General features: G+C 36.2%; 1 protein-coding gene and 1 pseudogene across 1 annotated transcript; both read right to left on the reverse strand.

Moving 5' to 3' along the window:
- Positions 1–9683: 9683 nt before the first annotated feature.
- Positions 9684–10187, reverse strand: LOC148572803 (putative disease resistance protein At3g14460). Its single transcript, XM_088505530.1, has one exon. It carries the CDS (start codon positions 10185–10187, stop codon positions 9684–9686), a length of 504 nt encoding a protein of 167 aa, XP_088361656.1.
- A 1-nt stretch (position 10188) lies between these two features.
- Positions 10189–13428, reverse strand: LOC110268512 (putative disease resistance RPP13-like protein 1; annotated as a pseudogene).
- Positions 13429–15089: the final 1661 nt, after the last annotated feature.

Consider the following 15089-nt stretch of genomic DNA (forward strand, 5'->3'; position numbering starts at 1 on the left):
TTTTAATTTGTAATATTCCAATTGTGTTTTTAACCAAATTAATTGAGTGCAACATGATGCGGAAATGTATTCTGCTTCAGCTGTGGATAAAGCCACTGTGGCTTGTTTCTTGCTTGACCACATATTGAATGAGCTTCCAAGGAAGCAACACATGCCGGACGTGCTTCTTCTATCCACTCTATCTCCCGCATAATCTGCATCACAAAACCCTACTGCACAAAATTCATCAGATTTAGGATACCACAAGCCATAATCACAAGTTCCCTTAATGTATCTAATGATGCGTTTAACAGCCGTAAGATGGGATTCTTTTGGGTGAGATTGAAATCTTGAACATACACCCACACTTTGAACAATATCCGGTCTAGAGGAGGTAAGGTACATGAGTGAACCTATCATTCCTCTATACTTTGTTTCATCCACATCTTGACCATCATCATCCTTTTCAAGTTTTGTGTTGGGATGCATTGGTGTACCCATTGCTTTGGAGTTTTCTAGGCCAAACTTTTTAATAAGTTCTTTTGCATATTTTCCTTGGTAAATAAAAGTACCACTAGGAGTTTGTTTAATTTGGAGGCCAAGAAAGAAAGTAAGCTCTCCCATTAAACTCATTTCAAACTCACTAGTCATGAGTTTTCCAAACTCTTCACACAAGGAAATGTTGGCCGAACCAAATACAATATCATCAACATAAACTTGAACAAGAAGTATATCATCATTAGATGCTTTAATAAATAAAGTAGTTTCGGTGGTACCCCTTTGAAATTTATTTTCCAACAAGAAGGCACTAAGCCTTTCATACCAAGCTCTTGGAGCTTGTCTAAGACCATAAAGAGCCTTAGTTAATTTGAAAACATGATTTGGAAACTCTTTATGTTCAAAACCGGGGGGTTGAGCCACATACACTTCTCTATCAATAAAACCATTAAGGAAAGCACATTTAACATCCATTTGAAACATTTTGAAACCTTTATGGGCGGCATAGGCAAGAAGCAAACGAATTGCTTCCATTCTAGCTACCGGAGCAAAAGACTCATCAAAATCTATACCCTCTTCTTGATCGTAACCTTGGGCCACTAATCTAGCCTTGTTACGAACAACTTGTCCATCCTCACCAAGTTTATTTTTAAAGACCCACTTAGTACCCGTTACCTTCATACCATCCGAATAGGGTACTAATGTCCAAACCTCATTCTTGTCAAATTGAGCTAGCTCCTCTTGCATGGCTTTGACCCATGATGGATCTTCAAGAGCTTGTTTGACATTGTTGGACTCCATTTGTGACAAGAAAGCAAAGTTGCTAGGTTCAGTTTGCCTTTTGGTGGAGGATCTTGTTGTTACGCCATGAGAAGGATCACAAATGATGAAATCATGAGGATAACCTCTCATAGACTTCCATTCTCTAGGCTTTCGGACAAGTGTAGAACTTTGATGAACTTCTGGTGGTCTCACTGTTTCAGTTGCTCGTGCCTGTTCAGAAGACAAAATGGAAGTGTCTCCTCCAATCTGACGAGACAGAACAGGGCTGACAGATTCTTCATTCTGGACAGATTTAGGAATTTCTTTGCTTGTTCCATCTTCACAATCTGAATCAATATCCTTCACAATACTGGGAATTAAGTTAGAATCACAAAAAGTAACATGTATGGATTCCTCTATTGTCCTATGCTCCTTGAGATAAACTCTATAGGCCTTGCTTGTGGTGGAATATCCAACAAACATTCCTTCATATGATTTTGGATCAAATTTTCCAAGGTTTTCCTTATTGTTAAGTACAAAACATTTGCATCCAAAAACATGAAAATACTTAAGATTTGGAGGGGTTCCTTTCCATAGCTCATATGGTGTTTTCTTTAACCCTTTTCTAATGATTGTTCTATTCAAAATATAACATGCTGTGTTCACAGCTTCAGCCCATAAGAATTTAGGAATTTCACTCTCACATAACATAGCCCTAGTCATTTCTTGAAGGCTTCTATTCCTTCTTTCAACCACCCCATTTTGTTGGGGGGTTCTAGGACATGAAAAATTATGAGAAATCCCTAAGTCATCACAGAATTTTTCAAAATCTTGATTTTCAAATTCTCTTCCATGATCACTTCTTAAATGGGCAATTTTCAAATCCTTTTCATTTTGAATTTTCTTACAAAGGGTGGAAAAAGCATGAAAAGCATCATTCTTATGAGCAAGGAAAAGTACCCAACCAAATCTAGAGTAATCATCTACCACCACAAGACCATAATGTTTACCTCCTAAACTTTGAGTTCTAGTAGGACCAAAAAGATAATATGTAACATTTCCAATGGCCTTTTGGTTGAGATTCCATCTTTTGATTTAAAAGAGGATTTTACTTGTTTGCCTAATTGACAAGCGTCACAAGTGAGATCCTTATCAAACTTGATGTTTGGGATTCCTCTAACCAAATTTCTTTTGACTAGCTTAGAAATTTGATACATGCTAGCATGTCCCAACTTTCTATGCCAAAGCCATTTTTCAGATTCAAAATATGTGAAGCATGTTACATTTTGTTCCTTTAAATCCTCAAGAGTTAATCCATACACATTGTTGCATCTTTTAGCTTCAAGAAGAACATTCCCAGTTTTTTCACACACAACTAAACAAACAGATTTCTTAAAGATAACTTCAAAACCCAAATCACAAAGTTGACTAACACTAAGCAAGTTATGTTTCAAGCCATGTACAAGGAGAACATCATTTATACAAGAAGAAAAGTTTTTACCAACTTTCCCAACAGCCACAATTTTTCCTTTTGCATCATCACCGAAAGTGACAAGTCTTCCATCATAGTCATCAAGCTTTATGAAGAAGGTTGCCTTTCCGGTCATATGCCTAGAGCATCCGCTGTCCATATACCACACATTTTCCTTCCTTTTGGATGCTAGGCACACCTACAAAACAATGCTTAAGTAACCTTAGGTATCCAAATCTTTTTGGATCCTTTTACGTTAAACCATCTTCTATGTCCTAAGCCATTGTAATCAAAAACAATTTTATAAACTTTGTCACCAACCATTCTTTCACCGAAAAAGCATTGAATGGGAAAGTGTCCATTCCGATTGCATAGTCTACAAAACCTTGGAGTTGCCTTTTTGTTAAAGTAGGTGGGATCTTGAAATCTTGTGTCATTAGAAGATGAAGCAATATTTTCAAAATGTGAATTTTCAGATTTATGAAACCCCAACCCAGCCTTATCATAAAGAGGTTTTTGACTAGCCAAGATGTGATTTAAACTTTCAGAACTTTGTGTAAATTTGGCCAAGTCTTCCTCAAGTCTTTTAACCTTTTTAAGCAACTCTTCATTTTGTTTAAAACAGTCCACATATGCAAGAACACAATGGTTACTTTCACAGCTCCTAACTTGGGCTCTTAACTGCTTATTTTCTTCAACAAGATCACAAGCAGTTTCGGCCTCTCTCACTTTTTCTTTTAGAAAACTGTTTTCGGCCTTAAGAATGGTAATTTGCTGTTCAAGTTCTTGATTTTTCAGTAGAAAACATCTTATTTTTTCAGAAAGGTGGTCTATCATAAGATGGAGATCTTCAGTGTTAGGGTTATGAAAGACTACCTGATCTATGTGGTCTGCCATGAGACATGTTTGTGACTTGGTCTCGGTTTCTTCATCATCATCATCAGAGTCATTCTCCAAGTCTTCCCATGTGGCCATCAGTCCTTTCTTCTTTCCTCTTTTCGGCTTTTCTTCCTTTTTCAGCTTGGGACAATCAGATTTGAAATGCCCCATTTCCTTGCAATTATAGCAAGTTACCTTGCTAAGGTCTTTCTTTATTCTCCTTGTGCTGCTGCCTTTGCCTCTGAGCTTAGCCATTTTTTTGAATTTTTTTGCAAATAAAACAAACTCATTTTCAGAAGAGTTATCACTGGATTCATCATCCAGAGGGTTAGTCACAGAAGAAAATGCAATTCCTTTCTTTTTTGTATCCTTTTTCAAATAGGTATTTTCAAAAGCAAGAAGATTTCCTCTCAAATCATCAAGAGTCATGGAGTCTAAGCTACTGCTCTCAGAAATAATTAAGGCTTTAGTTTCCCACTCTTTTGTGAGACATCTCAACACTCTTCTCACTAGCACAGAATCAGAATGTGTAATTCCCAGAGCATCCAAGCCAACAATGATAGCATTGAACCGTTCAAACAGTTCATCAATGGACTCTCCTTCCTTCATTGCAAACATTTCATATTCTCTATTTAGCATATCTGTCCGAGTCTTCTTGACAATGGTGGTTCCTTCATGGGTGATTTGCAATTTGTCCCAGATTTCCTTTGCCGTTGTGCATCTTGATACCCGTCGGTACTCCTCGAAGCTGATAGCACAATTGAGCAGATTTATTGCCTTGGCATTTAACTCCACCTTCTTCCTATCTTCCTCGGTCCATCTTGCTTCTGGTTTGAGAGAAACAACTCCTTCTGCACTTGTGATAGTTGGAAATTGAGGCCCTTCGAGAATAATCTTCCAAAGTCTGTAATCCACTGCTTGTACGAATATCTTCATCCTCTCCTTCCAATAGGTATAATTTTTCCCATTGAAAAGAGGGGGTCTGTTGCTTGATTGACCTTCAGTTAGATTATAAGACACCACATTTGCGCCACTATTTTCTGCCATGAGGATCTTTACTCCAAGCTGCAAAGCTTGATCTCTTTGAGACCAAGCTCTGATACCAATTGATGGTTTCAGTGGCTAAGAGAAGGGGGGTTGAATCTTAGCCCCTTTTTTATGTTGCTGACACTTGCTGAATACAGAGGAGGCTTTTCTGTTTTTGCTCGTCACTGGACACGAGCAACTTTGTTTTGTCTCGTCCCTTGCCACGAGACTTTTCTTTTTGTCTCGTCACTTGGCACGAGATAATATTAGTTTTTGCTCCTGTGCAGTAGAAATAGAAATGTAGGAGAGAAGAGTTGAAGATTACACCCAGATATATCCTGGTTCAGCTGCTAAGTGCAGTGCAGCCTACATCCAGTCTCCATCACAAACATGATGGAATTTCACTATAATCAATTTGATTACAACTTGTAAAGTGCTAACCCAACTTACAAGGGGATTCCCATAGAATCATGAAACACAACATAGATGAACAAAGGAACTCTAAGACATCTATGGCTTTTTTTCTTTTAATTTTGCACTCTCTGCCTTTTTCCACTCTATGGCTTTTTCATTACAAACCTCACTGTTTGCCTTTTACCATGAGACTCAAGACATGACAAAATTAAACAGAAAAATACAAAACAGAATACATTGAAGGAGAAGAGAAAACTGTTGGCTCAGGTAGCTCTGAGAACACTGTGCCTTGCACTCTCAAACTTTCTCCTTGCTTCAAACAGTGGCTGTCCACCCTTATTATAGAAGAGGGGAGCCTCCACTTATTGAAGCCAAAACCGAACCAACTTCTTCCTCCTTCAACAAAACCGGTTCGGCCACATAGAGAGAGAAGAGATAACCATGCATTAACCAACATGCAATTACCTCTAGTCCTTTCTTGATCATCACCCTTCATCAATCCGAGCTCTCCATCCTTGGCTTGCTCTCCAAGATGGAATTCTGGCCCTTGATGCTTCATGATGATGATGACTTCATCTGCTTCAATCTCTGCCTTCAACCATCACTTCGCCACTCTAGCTACTCCCTGTGGTGGTTGAGCAGAATCAAAGACAAGCCATGCTTCAAGAATCTCCCTTGCTGGCCGAGATCTTCTTCTTCCTTTTTGAGCATGCAAAGCTCAAGATAACCTCACCAAATCTGACCACATTTGGTAAGTATCTTAGCCACAGCTCATTTTTATTTTAGTATGTTTTCTTGCCATCATTAGCTTGATGGTCTTGATGCATGCAACTCCTTCTTTTTCTTTGTTAATGAGCACGGCGTCCATGGTTTACTGGACAAAGACCAAAGAAGAAGCAAGAAAGAGATGAGAGAGAGGAAAGAGAAATAGTAGTTAATGAAACAAAAGATAAAAGTGAATTAATTTTCCTTTCTCTTTTTACTGACAAACGTGTAGCCTTGGTGCTTGCAATCACATCACTTTGTCAATTTCTCTCTCATAGTTCCCATGTAATAAATGATAGTTGAGTGTAATTTGAAATCCAACACATGTTTGAATTTTGGATCTGTTGAAAACAATTTGGGTTCCCTCTTTTTCGGGTAATGCATGAGGAATTAGCATTGCATATAATTGGGCTTAGTTGCATCAAATATTAAATCTGGCCCATTTGGTTAACATTTGCTTTCTTGATGAAAATTGTTTCGGATCAAGCATAAGAGGTTCTCATCAAAAATTAACCATGGGCTTGGTTGTAAGCAACATCAAGCTTGGCCCAACAATATAAAATTTCAGCCACTTAGTATATAATCATGCAACAAGGCTGGTTTTTGGGCTTAAGCCAGAAACTCATTTTTCGGCCCAATATAAAATCTGCACAACAAAATTATTAATTAGGCAAATATAAATTAAGATCAAATTAATAATTTTGTAATTAAACATTTTAATAATGTTTGTTCATCATCAAAATTAAATAAGAGTTTTCCAAACTCATCAGTCACCATTCGGCGCCGCCAACTTAGGAAATTCGTCCCAGGTATCTTCCTAAAGATTTTCAACTTTGCTGTTTACTCTTCTCATTCTGTTGTTCAATATCATTTTCAATAGCCCTATTTATTTGTTATAAATAATAACATTTTAATTGTGAACTCATTGCAAGTAGCACAGGTTTATGTATTCCTCTTTTTTAAACAGTTCTGTCCAACAGTCACAACCAAAATTAATGTGCATTTAAAATTATAAATTGTTATTTTACACGTGGAGTACTGCTTCCACAATTTACATTTATGTGTTTCTCTTTTTCAAATTGTTATTCCACATGTGCAGTATTGCTTCCACAATTTACTTAGAATGGATTATCATTCTTTGACCATGTCTTATTCTCTTTGTTGTAGAAGGATTTGCAGTGGTAATGACAGACTACCCAAAATTGCTAGATTAAAGAGGCGGAGAGCAATCCTTTCAAAAAAACGAAGACAAGAAGATATGTGCCTCCAAGGCTCCAACATATGATTATGCAGCTTGGTTTGTTTAACATAATTTTTATTGCACCTTTCTTATTTTATTGTAAATTGATTCATAAGGTGATTTTGATGCCTATTTTAAAAATGTAGAAACACAATTATTTAAAACAATTAGATCTATCTATAACAGCCCAGACCACCCGCTAGCACGATATTGTTCGCTTTGGCACACAAGGCCTCACGGTTTTGCCTTTGACGATAGGGATGATAGCCGAAGCCCCCCCACACTCACTCGTCAAAACGCGTCATGCTAGGGAGAGGTATCCACACCCTTATAAGGCATGCTTCGTTCCCCTCTCCAACCGATGTGGGCCTTACACTATCCAATTTAGACAAGCAAGGATGAGGAGAAAGCAATATCTTCGGTCAAAGAGGAGTGCCAATTTCGCTTCCACTTCAAGTTAGTACAAAAAGAGTCTTATAACATATTCTGTTCTATTGAGCAATCCTTTCAAAAAAAGGAAGACAAGACGATATGTGCCTCCAGCATATGATTATGCAGCTTGGTTTGTTTAACATAATTTTTATTGCATCTTCCTTATTTTATTGTAAATTGATTCATAAGGTGATTTTGATGCCTATTTTGAAAATGTAGAAACACAATTGTTTGAAACACTTAGATCTATCCAATTTAGACAAGCAAGGATGAGAAGAAAGCAATATCTTCGATCAAAGAGGAGTGCCAATTTACCTCTTCCACTTCAGAATCAACCACTCATTTTTTGTCAAATCAACTATTATTTCCAAATTAGCAAAAAAATAAAATATATAAAAAAATATACCACTAATAAATATATACAAATTTGTAACTTACAAGAATCCATATCCCTATATTTATTATATTTTATTGTTATAAACAATCTATTCTTAATAATCCCAATAATTAATTTATTTATTTTTATAAATAACTCATTAAATGTAATAAACATCTATTCTTATAAATGTCATAATAATCTATTAATCATAATAAATTTTACGTTACAAATCTATTCAAATTCTATACTATTTGTACTACTTATATAAGTCTCTTATTACTATTTCTTCAAATAACATCAAATTTAGTACAAAAAAATTATTTTCGCACTACACAATATCTCAAACTTACTCAATGGAGTATCATTCTTTGGATAATATCACCAAACAAACACAATTGGTTATCAAAGTTCATGTGGTTCGTGGAAAACATTAACACCCACAAATGAAGAAGAGTTTCTTTGCTTAGAAATGATTATATTAGATGAAAAGGTACAAAACAAATATATTTATTGTATTTTTAAATTGTAGTTTTAAATTGAACATTTTCTAACACTATTTTGAATTTGTATCACTTGAGATATTGTTTGACAAAGTGGGTCAAAGAAAAATATTAACAGGTAATTTCACTTTATACTATTTCAATTATTCTTATTAAAAATAACTTATTTAAAAAAAATCTACACATTTTTGTTCTTTTTATTGTAGATGTCATTAGAAAACTGCATGCAAGAGATTAAGGAAAAAGAAAATCATACAAATTCAAGACACATCTTTAGAAAAAGAACATACATGCAAAGATGGAACAAACACAATAGAAAGTGCATACAACTCAACAATTCATAAAAAACATGCCTTCACAAAAATCTACAATAGAAAGAAGAAAGCAACAACTCAAACAATAACCCATAAAGAAAAAGGAGGACGAACGCCACATAAGAAGAATAAGTCCATCAACCAAAACAAATGCAAAAATCAAACCACCAGATAAAAATATCACTTTGTACAACTCCAACATCCAAAATTTTTTTACTCCATATTATTTTAAACAAAACACCTTTTAAATTTAACTTTAGTTTACACATATTTAATTCTACAAAACATAGTCATTTTTAATATTTATTATATACTATCATTAATTTACCTTGATGCGCGGGTCTCATTCTAGTTATAAAGAAACTAAAGTGATTGATGTTTATAATACTACAAGTTATAAAAGGAAAAATTTTTCCATACACATAATACACTGACCTTACATAACAATAACCCTGTATATTTGTAGCTATCCTCTTCAATTCAGTCCAAAAAGATCAAATATTCTATGACAATGCTTTTTCTTGAATCATTTGAAATTTTGAATCCCACTGCAGGTTAATATATGTACAAACTGCACATAACATTTTATAACTCTTTTCTTTCCACAAATCAAGCTATTATTTTATTTTTTCTGTGCAAAAGAGCAAAAATAAAATTATAGAGAGGAAGAGAGAAACATACCAACAAAAAAAAGAATCTTTTCAACAAAAAAGATGTTCACTGTCCTTCAATTTTTGTTTCATGTTAATTGTTATCTTCTTTTGTAAATGTGATTTTATTGAAAAATATGAATGTTAATAAGTATTAGAGAGAGCAATGAGTTTGTGAAAGAAAGAAAAGATATTTGTTGAACTACAAGTGCAAAGTGAGAGGTTCCCAGATAAATGAAAGAAAAGAATGCAATTTGTCATACGAGTTCAATTGTCTTTTTTCTCTTGAAGGAAATGGAAATTTATGCGTGTGTGAATTTAAATGTGGTAGCATGAGAAACATGAAGATTAGAGAATTACCTGCTCAGAAATCTCTATTCAGAAAATTTAATGTTGGGGATGTGGGAAATTTTGGACCAAATTTGTTGATGCTTATTCTTGCATAATCCTCCCAGCAAACGACACCCTTCAATTTGGAGTAGCAAGAGAGAGGGAGGCAGCTTTTCTCCTTCCATATTCTCCAGCTTCTGGCAGAATGAAATGCTTAATTGTTGAAGGGAGGTGAGGCGGAGAAGCTCGTTGCACTCCAATGTCTCCAGATTATCGAACCACCATATATAAAGAGTGGTAAGGGAAGGAAGGTGAGGCAGCGAACCCACCTCTGGGTATGACTTTATGTTCTTACAGTTATAACCATCAATGGCAAGATGAGTGAGGGCGTCCAAGTTGGCCATCCATGATAGATCCCTTGTTTGTTGCTCGCAAATTCGCACTACAAGTGATTTCAAGTTAGGCGGCAAACCACCCTCTGGCAACCTGCAAATATTTGGGCAGCTTTGTATGTTGAGAGACTGTAGACTTGGGAGTATACTCTTCATGTCACGTGGTAATGCCTCCAACTTTGAGCACCCTATTATCTTGAGATGAGTCAAGTTGGGTGCAGCCAGTCCTTCTCCTGCTAATGACACTAATTTGTCGCAGAATCTAATGGAGAGACGTTGAAGAGCAGCGTGTGGTGCCTCTGACATTGACACTGATTCCAGATTTGAACACACTGTTATATCGAGATTCTTGAGATTGGGAAAGACATCCAACGACAAGGAGGTCAGTGAATGACAGCTGTGTATTAGTAGCTCTACCAAATCGTACTTGTGCTGCGGGAATTCCACTTTGCTGCAGTCCGTGATTGTGAGCTTTTGCAAAGATTTGGGTAGTAAACAATTGTTCGGCCAGGACACAGCAAACGAACACCCGATAATTTCTACTTCTTGGAGGGAGGGTAGATGCTTAATGCTGATCATTTCGTTAAATGCAGACTCCACCACAGATTCACTTCCCCTAATTGATAATCTATCCCCATTAAGTGACATATCTGCAAACCCTGCTGCTTCAGATTGGATAACTAGCTTGCGAACTTTCAAAGCATCCGATGAAGAAGAAACAATTCTCATCAATACCCGATGAAGCGTATCTCCCTTTAACATTGGACAATCTATTATTTGAAGACTCTTAAGCTGAGGAAAAGCTTTTGAGTCAGGTAAGTGCCACTCCTCCCAACATGGCATGTTATCAAATTCCAAACTCTCCAACAAGGGAAAAGGAGGAGCAATATGCAAAGAAGGGTCACCAATACCCTTGTAAAACTCCATGCCAACACACTTCAGCTGATCAAAACCTTGAATGCGCAGGGCCTTAAGATATGGCAACTGTCCAAGTGAAGGTAGCATGCAGCAATTGTTGCAAGACTCTAGAGATACACTTGTCATATTGTTGTAAGAACAGTGTCCCAACCAATCTGGAAATATTGTACCCTTGTATCCCTTGATTCTCAACTCTTTCAAGCTGTTGTGAGGTTGCAAGCTGTCAAGTATATCTCTTTCGGCTTTTGTGTTCGGAACCATATCATCACCTGAAGACCACTCCAAGTATAATTCGTTGATGAGATTCTTGTTTGTCATCCTTGCATTCTCTGCTTCTTTCACGTCCACAATATTCTCCAACTTCTTAAGCTCAAGTGATCCGTGAAGATTTGAGAGCCCTCCTAATTCCTTGATTCCATTATCTTCATGCTTGCCCACCACAAACGAACTTAAGGTATGCAAGTGTTTCATTTTGCTTATTCCTCCAGGCATTTCTTCCAAAGAAGTTTTCCTAAGATCAAGGTGCCGTAAATTCACAAGATTGTGCATGTTAACGGGCAACATGGTCAACTCAGTACATCTGTACAATATTAATGTTTGCAGATTATACAAGTTGCACAATGATTCTGGCAACCTGTTAATGTCAGTCGAAGAGAGATTCAAATACCGTAGATGAATCAATTCACCTATTGAATCAGGTAATACATCAAGTTTATGAAAGGATAAAACTCTCAAGCATATAAACTTAGATGCTACACTTTCCATGCTGAACAAATCATCGATATACAACGATGTCCTGAAAGATTCCAACTTTGCATTGGAGTTGAAGACTTTTGAGATTGGACGATGTAACCTTTCAGGTGGGAAATATGAGAAATGGCGAGTGAGAACCTTCTTTTCTTCATGTTCACCAAGTGCTTCTATTCTACAATAGAAATCTCCAGCAAGGAATATTGCCAAGTCATGCAAGAGATCATGCATCACAAAATACTCCTTATTGTCTTGAAGCTTTTTAAAGAATAACCTTGAAACTAATTCTTCAAAACACTTGCAACCAACCTCTTCCAAGCTCTCTCCTCACTTTGGTAGTCTTAAAAGATCTTCGGCCATCCACAACAAAATTAGTTCATCTTTCTCAAAGTGATAATTTTTGGGAAACAATGAACAATAAACAAAGCAACGCTTTAAATATGAAGGAAGTTGATGATAACTTACTAACAACGCTGGAATAATCTTACTGTCATTTATAGAAAATCCCCAAATGTCACTCCTTGATATTTTTTCCCATTCCTCAGCAACATGCCCTCTGCACAAGCAACCAAGGGTTTCGGCTGCTAATGGCAAACCATCACACTTCCTAGCAATGCTTCTGCCTATTCCTTCTAGTGTCGGGTTCCCATTTGATTCTGGAAAAGAAGCATTGGCTGCAAACACTGACCAACAGTAGTCTTCTGATAATGGAATGAGATAGTGAGGGTGATAATTTGTTTGAACAACTGAACCAACATCTTCCTTGCGAGTAGTTAGAAGAATAGTACTTCCCTTAACCCCATATTGAAAAGGGGCTAGAAAATCCTTCCATTGATGATGATCATTACTCCAAACATCATCCAAAACAATAAAGAACTTCTTTTCGGAAAATCCTTTCTTCAAAGCATCTTGAACTGAATTGAAGCTATCAAGATCCTGAGCATTTGTAGAGATCTCCTTTACTATATTCCTTGTAGTCTCAACAATATTGAAGTTTTCCGAAACGCAAACCCATGCTTTCCGATCAAATCCCTCCATCAACTCTGCATTATTATACATCCATTGAGCCAAAGTAGTTTTACCAACACCACCCATGCCAACAATAGAGATCACAGACAGGTGATGCTCATTGTTGTCATTCAGCATCTTGATTAAGGCCTTCTTGTCATCCTCCCTTCCATACACATTCCCTCTTACAAGAGAAGTGGTTGGAGTTTTCCAGGAGAAGGTAGCAGTGGAAATCTTTTCAAGCCCAAGCTTTCCTTTCCGGTTCTCAAGATCTTCTATCCTTCTAACCACCCTTTCTATCTCATTCACCATCTTCCTGTCTTCAGAATTCAAGAAGCTAGGCAAGAAATTGCGTACCCCCTTTTGAGTTGCAGCTTTGGTGCAGATAAGGTCCAGCAAGTCATCGGCAGTGTAAAGAGCATCTCGGAGACAGTTGAGCCACTGCTTCACATCATGGTTATCAAGTTGCTTGAGCTCTGCATCATCAACAAGAGCTCCAGCATCTGTCAGAGCATTCTTCAGCCTTTCAACCAAGTCAGGGCTAAGCTTCTTGCCCACAACCAAGTTGACAGCATCAGCAGAAATGAGCCTGTCTAGCACAACATTAATGAAGCCGGACAGAAAAGCTCCACCAACAAGAACTCCAGCCATGATCTCGAACAATAGCAAAGTGATCAAACTTTCAGAAGAGGCAAGAGAACAATGTTTACAAGGTACTGAACTGAGGGGCTACTGAATCAAGAATATCCCAAGATGTCCATGATTTCACGTGGTATCGGTCTCCGAGGTAAATTAAAATAATTCTAACAAGTGGAGTTGCTAGCTGGCTTTTCACTAACTCTTCATTTTTTAACTTTTCATTGAAGGATGAGACAAATTATGCAAATAGCAAAAGTGGTGTTGTTTCAGTGTGGCCAACGGACACTAGTCTTTGTGAAAAATAGTTAATTACATAAAACTAGGAACTTCATGTGACTGCAATGTATGTATGTAAGTACCATGGTGATATATTATGTTGTGAGGTTGTTAATAGTGGGGTTAAAACTTAAAATGTTGGCTTGGAACTAATAATTTTCTATCTTCAAGGTTACTTCTTAAAAGAATAAAAATAATGAAGATTGTAAATCATATGTTGTTGAATTTATTACACTTAGTTTGGTTGGAACTAATTAGTTTTGTATTTTTTAATTTGCTACGGAAATGCAAGGTGAAGAAGGTTTCAATTGTTTCACGAATTAGAGCATGTACGTACTATATAGATAAAGCAGAATTAGGGGCTAATAAATCATGAATTCATGATGATTATTTCGCTGTTGAATTGATGGATGTTGTTATACTTATTTGTGTGTTAAACTGAGATTACTTTCCATGGAAAGTTGTACATACATATTAAAAACAAAAGACTTAAGAAATCAAGCTCAACATATTGCAAAACTGAAGTGAAGAAAATAGTCGGTTTTATATCATTAACAGAGAAATTCAAGGTGTTAAGAACTTTCACTGACAAAATATGTGATGAAATTTCACTTTTATCAAACCAGTTAAAAATTGATCTTAACTCGTTAACTGGCTTTGTTGTAAATAATTAAATAAAAAAGTAACAAAATGTGTCAATGTGCAGCTTCTATATTTTTATCATGCAGACAGAGAGCTTCAGAAACAAAATAGATCAAAATATGTAAATTGAAATGAATAGCGAAAGGCACAAAAGAATAAAACTAGTAATTTTTATACTGGTTTGATCTCAACTCTCCATCAAGAGGTGAGATTTTTCCCTAAAGTATTCTTACAAGTGGATGATGAAGCCCAGTAGGCTGTGCACTCCTTCTCTCAAAAAATGAAGCTGCAACTGCAATAAATTCACTACATATGTGCATTGTTTTGAGGGCAGTTGCAAGTTGTGTTGATGTTTATCTTTCAATTTTCCCTCTCCTTTTCTGCTATCATTTCTTTTTTCTGAATAGCATGTTGGATACTGATATATCTCTGTATATAAACAAGACAAGGAAGAAATTTTTATCCTAAAAGAACCTTTTTCTTAGTATTAGAAATAGCTTATTATAGACATCTACAACATAGCAATTACTTGATCCTTTTATTTTGAAAATTTTCTTAAACACCTCATGCAGATTCCTTTTACTATCCTGCATGAATCTTCAACACAGCTACTGATTACGTAATCAAAAAGCTATCATCCAATTTTGATGTTCTCAAATGCTAGATACACAAAAAACAAAAATATTTAAATTTATGTATATATTTAAATTTTGATATTCTTAAATTATTTTGCATGTTTTGACTGAAACTGGCATTCAAGATCATTTCAAAACTGCAATTCTCTCAGGACAATTGCTGCTTGATCTTCAAAGTATCTCCTGAAGC

This window comes from Arachis ipaensis, chromosome B2 (assembly GCF_059453495.1).
Source record: "Arachis ipaensis isolate K30076 ecotype BB chromosome B2, ASM5945349v1, whole genome shotgun sequence".
NCBI classification, from domain to species: domain Eukaryota; kingdom Viridiplantae; phylum Streptophyta; class Magnoliopsida; order Fabales; family Fabaceae; genus Arachis; species Arachis ipaensis.

Excerpts from the sequence above, each read along its gene's own strand:
- LOC148572803 (XM_088505530.1), bottom strand. The coding sequence starts at position 10,187 with ATGAAGAGTATACTCCCAAGTCTACAGTCTCTCAACATACAAAGCTGC.